At 31.3% G+C, this 14,601-nt stretch overlaps 2 protein-coding genes across 3 annotated transcripts; one reads left to right on the top strand and one right to left on the bottom strand.

Annotated features, from left to right (window-relative positions):
• Nucleotides 1-1,303: 1,303 nt before the first annotated feature.
• Nucleotides 1,304-4,893, bottom strand: LOC118055979 (protein ABA DEFICIENT 4, chloroplastic). 2 transcript variants are annotated; one of them, XM_035068032.2, is made up of 7 exons: nucleotides 4,644-4,893; nucleotides 3,469-3,697; nucleotides 2,846-2,929; nucleotides 2,557-2,657; nucleotides 1,965-2,093; nucleotides 1,772-1,860; nucleotides 1,304-1,702 (listed from the first exon to the last, which is right to left on the bottom strand). In XM_035068032.2, exons 1-7 carry the CDS (start codon nucleotides 4,686-4,688, stop codon nucleotides 1,555-1,557), a joined length of 825 nt encoding a protein of 274 aa, XP_034923923.1. In that variant the 5' UTR covers nucleotides 4,689-4,893; the 3' UTR covers nucleotides 1,304-1,554. The 2 variants fall into 2 exon arrangements, with proteins under 2 accessions (XP_034923923.1, XP_034923924.1); XM_035068033.2 differs by lacking the exon at nucleotides 2,846-2,929 and having other exon boundaries at nucleotides 4,644-4,891.
• Nucleotides 4,894-7,600: 2,707 nt separating this feature from the next.
• LOC118056040 (B3 domain-containing protein At2g33720) lies at nucleotides 7,601-8,164 on the top strand. Its single transcript, XM_035068135.1, has one exon. It carries the CDS (start codon nucleotides 7,601-7,603, stop codon nucleotides 8,162-8,164), a length of 564 nt encoding a protein of 187 aa, XP_034924026.1.
• Nucleotides 8,165-14,601: the final 6,437 nt, after the last annotated feature.

The raw sequence follows: 14,601 nt of genomic DNA on the forward strand, positions 1-14,601 counted from the left end.
CAAAAGAGCACCAGGAACCTCAACAAATTTACTGACTCCTTCGTCTCCTCTGGGTGCTCGCATTCCTGTTTTTGACCTCTCTGGAGAACTTTTGGATGACACAGCAAGAACTGGTGCTTTTCCATCCAAATCTACAAAAAGCTTAAGGAATTCCTCCTGGGACAAGGAGACCTGTCAAGAGAGATGCAGGTGCTTATCGACCTCCCTTTCGTTTTGTCAGAGTAATCATCTCTCACTTCAAAATTAATCATGATTCTTTGATATGTGAAAAAAAAAAAAATTGATGTTAATAACTACTTTCATATGTAATAATAATAAAAATAATTAACTATAAAAAAAATGATGAGATTTTTTAATCAATAGTTATAGATTCATTGATTAAGATCAACCACCTTTCTGACATAGATTGCTCAAATTGTTATTATTATTTTTGTATTGTCGATTCTTGTCTTCTTCTAAATTATTGAATTTCATTAACTAAATTAATTAAAAACACAAGTGATATTAAATAACTTTAATTTTGAATTTAAATAATTTTAATTTAACCACTCTCCTTCAAATCAATCTCGCATTGCATTAATAATTCAAAATAACCAAAGATTTATGAAGAAAACTATAAATTGATAGTTTTTAACATGCAGAAAATCTTCTTTGGCATTGATTTTATCACCCCAGGCGTTTATAATTTCATCCAAAGATGAAAAATTAGAAAAATATAGTACAAGCAAGAGCAATTCAGGCTTCACTGTTTTTTGTATTAAAAAGACGAGTGGATTTTAATTTCACTGAGGGGTTTTACAGGAAAAAATATAAGTTGTTTCATGTAAAACTTAATCTTTAATACTAACTTAATCTTAATTTCGTGCTTTAAAATGGGTGACCAAGTAACATAATCTCATATTTCTCCAAAATGATCAAGGCAATGTGATAGGAGTAATGGAGATGTGTTGACAACGATGCCGATCAAACAAATAAGATCAATTACCCCGTCCCCAGCTGCTTCCCTCTCCAAGAAACCCCATTACTCTCCAAGAAACCCCATTACTCTCCAAGTATGAAGTATGGTTCCATTTCCAGGAGAAAGAGAACTCAACCACTAGGAGAGCGTAGTGCTGGCTCCGTGTTTAGAAATCCATCTGAATTGGGAGTTGCAGCAGCTGAGTTGATTGAGAAAGCTGGATTGAAAGGTTTCAGAGAAGATGGAGCTATGATTTCTAACATCCACACGTCAACTTCTTCATAAATGCTGGTGGTTCAACTTCACAGGACATGCTTGACCTCATTGCTTTGGCTAAGGAGAAGGTAGATCAAAAGTTTGGAGTTCAACTAAGGGAAGAAATAATACATGTTCAACCATATTCTGATGGCTTGATTCCCAACAGAAACAAATACCAACCATGTAATCTTTGACGATAAAAGACAACGAAAGTTTTGCAAAACGAGAATTTATAAAAGGCTGACATGTTTTATAGTATTTTTTTCATGTTGGAAAATCCAATTTTTGTCAACCTCTTATAAATTGATTCGATTGTTTCAGCACAAGTCAATAATGAGTTACATGTCATGCCTGGTAGTTCCAGAACCTTTGGTTAGTGCTTTAGTGATGAAATGAGTGGCGATTCCAATCGGACAAAAGAGCAGGCAAAGAGAAACCGAATGTCGAGTCTCAACTTCATTTTCTAGCCCATCATTAAATACCTGCCTGGATAATCGGAAGAAGTGTTAGAACTGCAAGATATAAAAAGTGGATAGAGAGGGGAAATGAGCAGACCTTGCAGCAAAGAGGTCTACAGCTAACAAATGAATCCATGCTGAAGCTAATGTCATCTCACTGGAGAACATCTTCGCTATACCAGGCAGCTGTATACGGAAACCAGATAGAAGTTTTTGTTAACTTTTCCCAATAAACAGACATCTGCTTCAAAAATTTAAGGGAAAAAAGAAAAGGGATATTACATCCTTACCTCTGGTAACCAGTATTGACTCGCAAACATTAGACGCATTGTGTCAGGTGTCCAAGAGAGGTATAATAGAAATGCATACAGAAGTCCAAGCACAATAAATGGAATGCTGCTTTCCATAGACTTTCTAGTCTGCATTTTGCTCAAATTTAAGCAGTTACGTTAATTGTTAGAAAATAAGGCGTGATCAATGAGTTTCCAAGGAAAATCACATGCAAACAGAACTATAGAAGTTAAAGGCCAACATGGGATTTTGTAACACTGGAGAAAGAAATAAAAATCTAGACTTGATTATTATCTTAAAGTGCTAGTTGTAAACACACACACACAGAGCGAAAGAGGGAGATATAGTGGACACTATTCATAAGTGTACATAATTAAAAAATGAGGACACCTGACAACTTAAAACCGAAGTCCCAAAGAGTATAAATGTAGCTACAAGCCTACAACTAAGTAAATCATTAAGATTTCTGTTCAAAATCAGCAAAATTCAGGAAGTTGAATATTCATACACGAAGAATGGACACTATGTCACTTGAAAGATGAAAAAAGGAGAGAATACATATGAAGTCCTTAAAAGGTACAGAAAGCATACCACTTCAGCTTTAGGAGCTACAACCATGAGCGTGTAAAATGGGAGAACAGCTGCAGTTCCCAAAGTAAAAACACTGCTTGCAATCTGAGAACTTGTCAACCCTGTCATATAAAGCAATAAAACAATAAGGAATAGCATCCTCAAGATACAGACTTAAAGTTAGTAGATGTTTCTAGCAGCACTGAATTTGAAAGGAAGAAGTCCTGGACTCTTATCAGTAACAAATAATAGCATAGAACGAAACCAGCTTGTTCCATACTAGTCTTTACTTGTTTATAATACAGAAAACCTGTTCTGTCCATGTGTCGCGCAGAAAAGATCCAAGAGGGGACAACAAAAGTGTTCCTGCCTGACCATAAGTCCCTGTTGGTATCTGTGAAAGAGCATGAACCAATAAAGTCCCTGGTTTCTGAGGCTCTGATAGAAAGTAATTCTAGAGGAGATAAAGTACAGGCATAATAAGTCAGTCATCCAGAATTGGGATGCTCTATAAGTTGACTCTGATGAACCAGATCACCCATTGACAGCAGCTAATAAATGGATACTAAATAATTCAAACCAAGTAATCGACCTCAAGCAGCACCTGCTTCAAGCATCTGACCCCCATAGCCAGAGAAATATTTTCATAGAAAACAGCAGGGAGTCTAGCTAAAATTGGGTTACATTCTACAAATGAGCACGACCTGCCTATCAGTACATGAAGAAGAAAAGAAAACCAGAAAGTTTGCAAAGTTCAAATGTACATAAATAGACAAAATTTTTAAACATTTAAATATTGGGGACCTTCAGCAATGTATCAAGCAGAATCCAAATAAAAATAAAAAAATGAAAGAAAAGAAATGCACGAAACTTCTCATGAAATATAAACATCATAAATGATGAATAAAGTGGGCAATTGGAAAAAAGAATTACATGATGCGTTTACTCCTGAGCTTTTTCGATAGACAAGGAAATTTGTTAGTTTTGGATGAACGATAATTCTTGAACCTCCAAGAAAATTCCAGTCTCTGTGTAAGTCAGCTCCCACTCTTGCAACCCGTTGGCCAAGAAGTTCGATGCTATTACTTCTGAGTGAAGAAAACAACTTTTGATCTTTCCCAACAATGTGATGAGATCTTATAGTCAGCCCTGAGCAATCATTCTGATAAGAGATCAAAATAAACCTTGAGAAAAGCCCTCAAGCTCATGAATATAAACTGAGTGGTTCACTTCTGTGGTGCACTCTAGAGACAATTCAAACTCAAATTCAGCGCACAAAACACTTCAACTGGAAAGACAACAATTTCATAGAACTGGAACCCATTTAATCTAGTCAAGACATATAGAATACATAATAGATCATACTGTGATATAACATCATAACAGAACAATAAGCTCAGTGCATGTGAACAATGGAGAGAGGTAACACAATACATTGCTGTGAACTTAGCAACAGCAATTCAAGTGAAAGAAATGCTAAGAAAATCAACTGTGTAACGAGGGAGGAAATTAGAAAAGAAAATAACCACATATAGGTGAAGTGTGAACATAGAAACTGCAGCAATGCAACAGCTTATCTCTGAGACAAATCCTCACTGCATTACTGAATCATCATAAGCATCAACTAGTGGAATGACCCCGATTGCCCAAACATAACTCAATTTATGTTCAAGCATATTTCGAGTAGACAATAACAGTTAGACAAATATAGGGTGTCATTGATTTACTTAATATGTTTACAACACAAAGGTAAACTCTCATAAAGGCAACCCCAAAATATAATCCCTCTAATATCAAATGGGTGGAAAAGGCATCTTTGATTTGCAGAAATTCAACAGATATATAAAAAGTCTATATTAACTTAATTGAAGGTAACCCAACTTCCCATTTCCAATCAAAGAGAAATTAATCCAAAACCACTTAAATCGGCCAGTTTTTCTTGAAAAGCAGTAACATCAAGAATTCCCAAAACTGCATAAGCACATCTAAAAGATCCCCAAGCAAACACTTGCAATTCAGTTCAATTATCGTTATACTACACAAAACCAAGACAATCAGAAGAGAAAAACAAATAGTCCATAACATTGAAAAAAGCAAAAAGATCATACCTTGAGTGAGAAATGAGGATAGCAAAAGCAGGAAGAGAAGGCCATGACTGAAGCAAAACAAAAACATGCACCAACAATAATGGTCTCTTCATTCGATTATCACTATCTACTATAATAATGCAAGTTACCAAAAGAAAGGGGTCGGTGAACTCCCACTAGAGAGAAAATGGGGGTAACAGACAAGTGGGCAGCTCAAGAAAGCAAAGAAAGTTAAGGTGCCCTGTGCGCGCACTCAAAAGAACACTCAGCATGTTGGACTGCTAATGTTTCGAGATTGTGATAGTGATAAAAGTTTTTTTTTTTTTTTTTTAATGTATTAAAATTAAAAAGAAATTATTTTTAAAAAAATTATTTTTGATTATATCAAAATAATTTGAAAATATATAAAAAAAATTCATTTAAAAATAAAATTTAAATTTAAAAAAATATAATTTATATCGCATTTCAAAATACATCCTGATAGCTACATAAATTTATTTTTGATTTACCATAATGTATATAAACTCTTCTCATTAATATCTTTTTAGTGGTATTGAGAATTTTGTTATCAGTACTCTAGTTTATTTTCAACATTTATTTTATTTTTTATTTTTTTTTTTTTATGTTATCTTCTTTTTTTCTAGCCATTAGATTTTTTTTCTCATGCAATTCGATCTTCATAAAAATACATATTAATTTTTGCAAAGGAAAGGAATGGAACAATGAAAAATTATTTTTCTAAATATACTAGTTTGGAAAATAAATCACTCCACCACTATGATAACTAACGTGGAAAAACAATATTGTTAGATGTATGTAACAGTAAAAGGGACAGGAATTTATCTTCGGACAAGGTTGAGACGGTCCCACTTTGAGTCACATTGTTTGTTGCTTTGTGGGCTGTTTCTGAACTGGATGGATAGAGTTTTGTTTTGGGTTCTTCTCTCTATGTTCTTGAGTTAGATAGATGTATGTGATCGCGGATGCATGCTATGGGGTAGAATTAGGGTGTTTGTCGTAACTTTTGTTTTTATATGTTTTTTAAAAAGTATTTTAAATGTTTGAAAAATATTAAATTATTTTTTATTTTTTAATGGTTTTATTGTGCTAACATTAAAAATAAAAATAATTCATAAAAAAATAATTTTAATACATTTTCTAGTTAAAAGTTATTTTAAAAAATATTTTGCACCGTAATCTCAAACACTCAAAATATTAATATGTGTTTGACATTATGGTAGTTTTTATAATTGCAGTTTTAAAAAAGTTAGTTTAAAAAACACATTTATAGTTGCGGTTCTTAAAAAAATAAAGTTTTGAAAAATATGTGTTTAATTAAAACTGTTATTTATATTTAAAATAAATGAAAAGCAAGTCTACATGAATAAAAACAAATTACTTTTACTTTTAAAAAATTAATGTTTGAAACTCAATTATTTATAGAGCTTAATGAAAAAGCAAAAGCTATTTGATTTATTGTTTGGTATTGTATTTTGAAAAAAACATCAAGTTAATGTTATTTTTAATGTTTTTAGATATTTTTGACGTATTGATGTTAAAAATTAAAAAAAAATCTAAAAAAATTATTTTAATATATTTTTAAATAAAATATATTTTTAAAAAACATCACTGAACACGCATGCACTTAGTAGACAGTTTTTTTTATGGTTAGATAAGAAACCAAAGTACCAAATGTTTTCTTAATAGTACTATGTCTTGGATTGGTTTTCGAAATTTACATGAAAATTCTTCGATGGTATGAATTGAGTATGGAAAAAAACTATATATTTTATATAGTTTATAAAACAGAGCATAACCTATTTATTTAATAATCTTGTCCAGCAAGTGATGTAGTATCATTCTAATAATAAAAACATCATCATTATTATTATTATTATTATTATCTGGTTAATCGGTAAATCTAAAAACATTATTAGTTTAACCACTTTCAATTAATAGACTGCGCTAAGCTTAAAATAGAGGTGATAATGTAGCTTATAGCACAAACCAGAATCTAGCTCACAGGTAGAATGATTCAGGCCAGGCCTACACACACAGTCGAACCACTGTCAATTTATAGTCCGAAATAAAAGAATAAAGCTGAGCCAGGAAGATAGAATCCGTACATATATTGAAATTTATTGGTCATAAATTTAGAGACTAGAGGTTGGTTCACTTATTAAAATGTAATATTTTCTTTCTTGATTTTTAAAATCAAGTTTATGTTTTAAAACTATAGCAAAAATAATTATTAAAATATTTTAAATATATTAGATTAACTATAATGATTTCTCGTGAAAATTATGTAGTAAAGTAGAGAATTGTAAAATGGTTCTTAATTTATACTTCCACTACATGGATTGGGAATGATTTTATCAAAGTTATTAAACCTAATTTAATTTAATATTTAATTATAAACTAAGCAAATTATATATTTTTTTTTAAAATAAAAATATTTAAATTAACTTTTGATAGAGTAGGGAGTTGATCCATCGTATCAAATTAACCTCATTTATTTTAAAATATGGATCAGGTAATGATATTGAGTAAATGGGTCACAGGGTAGCGTGTAGGGTCTAATATCTAGGGTTTTTATAAAATCAAGAATAGAAAAGCCGATGGATTATTTATGAGCCAAGCCCAAGATGAGAAGAGCACCTCTGTGCAATGCATGGGAACCGATGGATAATTGTATTGGACGAGGTGGTTGCAAAGGATAAAGCACGAAAATGTTCGTTACTGTTGAATTACCTGATAACAGAATTCAATTCTTTTCGTGTTTGACTTCCGAATTGTATACTGACTGACTTCCACATTCCGAACTCCATACTGATTAACTTCATCCTCTCTTTTTATATATAAAACAATATGAGAGGAGAAAATATTGTTAAAACAATCGAGAAGGATCGAAATATTACTTCTTGTTCCTATTTGTGTCACTATCTTCTTGTTTTTTTTATCTGTTATTGCAAACAACAATGGAGAAACACGGGGGATTTGATCGAGGAGAAGTCCCGTGGGATCAGCCAAGAAACAAAGAATCTAAGGAAGAGCTGGAGAGAGCAAGGGTGGCTTTTAATCTTAGGAGGATGAGAACGTCCTATACCCCGGGGGATCTGTTAGAGGAGAGTTCTCGTGGGGTATCAACTCATTTGAGTTTATATCATCACTATGATCCATTCACGATCAAGAAGAAGATGAAACCAAGTGATTTGGGTAATTTATGCAGGCTGCTCGTGCCTTCAGATCTGGTGGAGAAACACATCTTGCCTTTCTTAAATACGGATCAAATCAAACAGGTGAATCAAGAAACCAGTTTGGGTTTGAAGGTCAGGGTTTGGGATATGAACACACAGAGCATGCATCAGTTGGTCTTCAAGAGATGGAGCACGTCGAGGAGTAATATTTTCAATGATGGTTGGACAAAAGACTTCGTTAGAAGGAGGAATCTTGTTGAAGGTGATGAAATTGGACTCTACTGGAACAATTATCACTCTAGGTTTAATCTCAGTGTTCTAAGTAGGGCTGCTGCAAGCTGTTAGTTCTAAGTAGGGCTGGATAAATTAGCGATGGTTTTAGCTTATGCTAGATTGTTTAGGTTGTCAATTTGCTTGTTCTATATATTGACACTATCTTCAGCTATTATTATTCTACTCGTTTTTTTTTTTTTCTTCATGTTTGGTTACATATCATAATTAATCAATAATCTCCTTGCCTAAAAGCTTATAAGAATTGCACAAATCATAGCAGCCACGGAAGGCTCCTTGATAAATTTATTGGGCATTAAATTTTATCCTATGTTCATCAAGCCAGGAGATAATGCCGTCGAGAACTCGGAAAATCATCTCATCTGTCTCACCTTTCTGAGCTACCTGCCTTCTCATGCAATGCCTTTGCTTACTGATGGATCAGCGTCTCCAAGCAGGATTAGCAGTGACAGAGAAACCCGTAAAATGTTGCCATTTCGGATCAAACCATAACCATCAGAAAAGACTAGAAAAAACTTTGCATAATCTATCAGAACCACAACTCCTGAAAATTTCATGTGATTCTTGGCTTTTAAGAGTTGTCGAGAAAAACGTCACACCAAGTTGGAAGTTCTCCAATAATCTTCATGGAGCATTATTAGCATGAGAAAATGGATAATTTCACCGCGTAACTTGTGTTACTAGCTGTTGCAGAAAGGTCTCAAGGTCAGAAGACACAGAACAAGTAGCATTTATGTGCCCCGGAGAGAAGAAGATGACATTAAATGCATAACAATAATGCATTGCATCTGTGTTTTATGCTAGATCATAAGACTAATACGCAAACCAGCTCTTGCCTTTTCAAGTCTCTCTAAATTCTGGTGTGGAACTATTTTCAACTCTGGAAACACTTGAGCTGCACCTATCAAGTCTCTATTCTGGTGTGGAACTAGTTTCAAACCTCGGAAACTGTTCAAAACCGAAACGAACTTGTTTAGTTTGCCTTTTCAAGTCTTTTTTCCTGCAACTTCCCGCCCTTGTCTTCTCTCATATGTCTTCTCTCTTCTCTCTAGTCTCTAGTCTGTGGTCTCTTGACAACAGTGCGGCCTCTCTATTCTCTGTAAGTTTCTTCCTCGCCTTAATTTATTGTTATGAGGTTCAATGTTCAAAATTACCTTTTGAGATGGTATGTTTGGATTTTGATAGATGGGCTCCTAAATCTTTTGCTCTCTTCTTTCCCGCAACCTCCTCCCCCATCTCTGTCTCTTGTCTCTCTCTCTAGTCTCTAGTCTGTTGTCTCTTAACAACAGTGCCCCCCTCTCTATTGTCTGTAAGTTTCTTCCTTCGCCTATATATAATTTTCAATGGTGGAAGGTTTTATGCTCTGAGAAAGCATGATCTGTGTTTGCAAAATGATAAAATGGTAGAATAGTTCTAGATCAATGTAACAGTTCTTGAAGCATGGATATTGAGTATGGCAATGGCACCAGATGACACTCTGTAAAATATTGAGTGTCTGGTTCCCGGTGATGGTGATGTTTATTCGGAGGTTTCTGATCTTATAAGGGCCTCAACATTGTTCAAAATCTTCTGCTAAATTACATGGCCGTTATAAATCCAAGAAGCCTGTTTCGAATGATTAAAATTTTTTGAAAGCCCAATAAAAATTCCAAAAAATGACCAAAAAATTGGGCAATTGGAATTGATTTTTCTTACACCAATTAAAAAAGAAGCCCAATTTAGAAAAAAAAAGATTTTTTCAGTTCAATAAAAAAATAAATTAAAAAAAAAACATAACATTTCGGTTTAAATAGGTTTTTGATTTGGTTTGATTTTAAATCTTAGAAAAATAATTTATTATTTAGTTGTTTTTAAAAGTAAAATCCAAACGAAAGGATCATTTCTAATTATCTATCCTTTTTATCTCTTTTGAGATAGGATACAAATTTCATTAATTGATATAATGAAAGATTTTTTTTTTTTGAAAATGATGAGGAAAAAAAAAGCAATGGCAATTAAATATTCTTCTAGATTAAAATTAAAAGTGTGTTCGAAAATATGATAATAATTGTGGATTAAAATAGTTTTTACTTAAAAATATATTAAAATAATATTATTTTTTATTTTAAAAATTTTGTTTTTGACATGTAATATAAAAACATAAAAAAAATTAAATTTTAAATAAACGCTGTTTGAACCGTCTTACAAGCATATCCTAGTCAAATTTGTGTTGATAAAGAAATTAATGTTTATAATCTCTCCGTTACCGGTTAGGTTTCCTTCATTATCTTGATGAGCAACAAGAAGACAGGACATTAACTTCATTGCCGTCTCCGTGCCTAACCAACCCAATGTCCACATAATTGCCAAATGGGCCCTTCTGAACATTCTCAGATTCTCGCAATCTCTTTTACCGAAGGTCTCTTTTTTGTTTGGGGTTTATGGACACAGATAACATTTCTATGTTATTTCTTTAGTTTGAAAGTTGTAAATGGTATTTTATTTTTTTAACAGCATTTTGTTACATACAAGTCAATATTTATTTTATTTATGCTTCACTTGAGAAAAATCAAGGAATTTCTTTCTCTCAACATTTTAATAAAATATTTTTATAGAAAAGTTTCTTCAACAAATATATATTTTTCAATTTTTTTACTACAAAATACATCTATTTATATCTTTTCTTAAATGCTCATATTTTATATTATTTTAAATGAATATAAGGATCCTCGTAACAAAATATAAATTATAATTTTTTTAATATCAATGATTTCTATATTAAAAGTAAAATAAAAATCTCATCCCCAAACCATATCCAATTTTTTTCTATATTCCCTTCCTCGCACTAAGTTTGGTTGAATTGACCAATGTCATTTTTCACGGAATATATATATATATATATATTTTTTTTAATAGAATCAATTAAATTTATCATAGAAAAATCCATCTACTCCAGTTTAACACAATCTTATACTAATTTTTTTTTTTTTTTTTTATCAATAACTACTTGGCCGAATCCTCCCTCCACTAAAAAACATGAGTTTTTTTTTAGATTTTCAAGCAAAACAATCACTTATTCACACTTAAACACTTTTATTAATATAAATTAGCAAAATATTCTAGTCAATTAAATTCAAGAATTCCAATTCCCCTAGTATTAGTAATGGTCGAACCTCATGCATAAGGGGAGGGTGTGAAATTTATTATAAACTTCATGATTAATACCTCACCCATTAATTTCTCATGTAAGTAAACACCATTAAACACCAAGAACATGGAAGCCTCCTACAACCATCCATGATAAAAGCATTGTTATTAATCATGGGCTGAGAATTTTATTGTGTCCAGGGGAGTGATTAATGAAATTTTATTAGATGTATTTATAGGTTCATTCTAAAATAAAATAAATACGAGATTAGAAATTTTATGTTGGACAAGGTTTTGTTTGTTATCTTTTCTTTATAGTTTTTTTTTTTTTTTCAATATGGACTTATTAAGTAAGAAATAGAATACAACTAATTACTATGATCACCATAAGAATTTTTATCACATGCCAACTTAATTAGTCAACTGGTAACCCGCTAATCTAAAGTCCAAGTTTAGCCAAGTTTTATATCAAATTAGATTGATAGTTAATATAATTAAACTTAATTGATTATATAAAAAACTGAAGTGATATCAAATTTAATGTTTTTTAAAAAAATCAAAATGATATTGTTTTTTTTTTTAATAACATCGTTTTAAATTAACCTACATCAACTTTTTAATATGTAATCTTAGTTTTGAACCATTTTTTATAACTTTGCTAGATAGATCTACAAGTGTCAAACACATCTATTGGTAATTATATATTAAAATGTTACAATAAAAGTTTTGATTTGTTTTTGGTTGCAATTATTTATTTGTTTAAACTTTGAATTATGGAGTCTTTGATTTTTTTCATATGTATTTAGAGGAGAAAGATAGGGTAATTTAGAGATTAAAAACATTATATATGGTGTTTTAGACTGGTTCCATACTGGAAAGTTGAAAAAACTCCTTTAAACTTATTTATTTTTATGTTTTTAAAAATATTTTTGAAAAAATTATTTTTTTATATTTTTTTTACTTGAAATTAATAATTTTTAGTGTTTCTAAATTATTTTGATTCATTGATTTTAAAAATATTTTTTTAAAATAATAAAAATATTATTTTAATACATTTTAAAATTAAAAAATATTTTAAAAAATAATCACAATTATATTCCTCAAACAAGTTAATAAATTGCCATGAAGAGGCGGTAAAATTGGTTGAAGAAAGTCACTAGCTAGAGGGATAATGGGGTTATTTGCTATAATGAAAACGTTACAAGATTTGAACTTTTAGCTAACCCTCATGAGAAAATGGTAATTGACTGTTAGAATCATCGAGGATGGTCCAATTCAAAATACAGTCATGAGATTAATATGATATAAGACTCCGGTTATTATATTATCATTTCAACTCATAATTTTTTTTTAAAAAAATAAATAGAATTACACCACGGATTACTATATAGAATTATAAATTCTAGCTAGTTTAAATAACTACAAAACCTAAATCACGAAACATAAGCTTACCCCATCGCTTCTTATGGATTTATATATATATATATTATACCAAGATATTGAATGGGAACGATGAGCGTATAATTTATCAAACTTAAATGTGTTGAAACGAAGTCTTTTTCAGTTAAATACTAAACAGGTCATTTGTGAACAGAATTTGTAAATAAAATTATTAGATTTAAGGCTACAAACTTGAATTATAAAAGCAACTGTAATTTAACTTTAGCGTTTGGATGGTCTCAACTTATATATATATATATATATTTAATGAGAATGTTAGGGCGAATTTATACACAATTAAATTAAATTAATTTTATAAATTTTAAAATTAATAATTATTTAAATTTTAAATGGCTCTTAAATTTATAGGATTTGAATCGATAATATTAATATATAATATATATTTACTTTTATATCAAAATCTTATAATTATTTATGCCAAAATAATTTTGAAAGCTTTAAATAGTTTTTTAAAAAAAGAAAAAGTAAGCTAGATAATCACTTATGTTTTTTCTCTCTTTCAGAAATTTAAAATCTTGATTTTCACTTCATTCAACAACACCAGTATAGTACAATCACGAATTTAACTTGTTTAGAAAAGTGAAAGAGTGTAAGAATTAAAAAGAGATCAAAGAATCTTTTTACTGACCGTTCAAGGAATCTTTGAAATCTAAAAAGTCAAGAAAAAAATCAATTTTTTTAAATTACATTTCTCTCCATGAGGATGTAATTAATTCCGAAATGATCAATTGGCGGTGGCTCGAGATCTTAATCGATTAAGATATTATTTTAATAAAAATAAAATTACTACAAAACCTGGATATTTCTGTCATTGCCTACAAATTTGCATAGAGATTCACCAATCACGCTCGAAAAGCTGTTCACACGAAAATAAAATAAAATCGCCTACCTAGCAAACAGCCCCACGAACGTGGTGCACGTGCTTACTTTAATACCCTCGAAGCAGAGCCTTCAGTCACGAGCAGCACACGTGTCTCAATCAGAGCAGGGAAGTCAAAGAACTAAACGAGCTGACAAGGGGACCCCATCTGGCAAGCTGGCATTTTTACACGGTTCCTCATTTTCCGGTGCGTAAATGACGCCCGCGCAAACAAGCACACGACACGCCGTGTCTCTACTCTCTGCTCTCTGCCCTCTCTCTAGTCTCTGTCTCTCTGTCTGTCTTTTCCCAGAAAATATAATAATTTTATGGACCCCACCTAAGTTTCCTTGAAAAGTCAAAGTGAGAGAATGAGTCTTTTGATTGAGTTTATGGGAGCCAGCTTGACTCGGACTCAGATCCAGTTGGGCTACTCATTATTCCTTCATGTGATTTTGTCCAAGCTCCAATCATGCATGGTTCTGCTCTCCCTTTTCCTTTTTTTTTTTTTTTTTTTTTCTTAAGAACGCACGCTTCAATTATACAAGGAATGTGCACCCATAATGGTAATATAATCTTTTATATTATACTTCTAAAACCCATATCAATGATAAATATTATTGTGTTATTGAATCATTTCAATTCAAACTCTAAATCAACAATTTAATAAATTGATTTATTAACTCGAAGTAAGTTTAAAAACTATCATTTATACAATCTCGAACAAATATGAAGATCCCTTTAGTTATAAGAAAAATAATAACTTTTGAATGGATTTTATTGAATATAAATATCAGTAATGACAATGGAGTTCAAACTAAGCTTAAATCATTTCGCAAACGATAATGATTTCATGATGTATTTTTACCTTCGATAGCAAGGATGAAGAGCTCATTAATTTCCCTTGGTTTGTCAACAGAGACAATGCTGGTGAGAAGTTAGGAATATTTGGAATATATTTCCTTCCAGATGTTGGAGTAAAAGCAGATACAGGAATTTGGTTGTATTCTCTTGAAAATGAACATTGAATTAGCTTCTAATCTAA

The sequence above is a fragment of the Populus alba genome, chromosome 4 (assembly GCF_005239225.2).
Source record: "Populus alba chromosome 4, ASM523922v2, whole genome shotgun sequence".
In the NCBI taxonomy this organism is placed as follows: Eukaryota; Viridiplantae; Streptophyta; class Magnoliopsida; order Malpighiales; family Salicaceae; genus Populus; species Populus alba.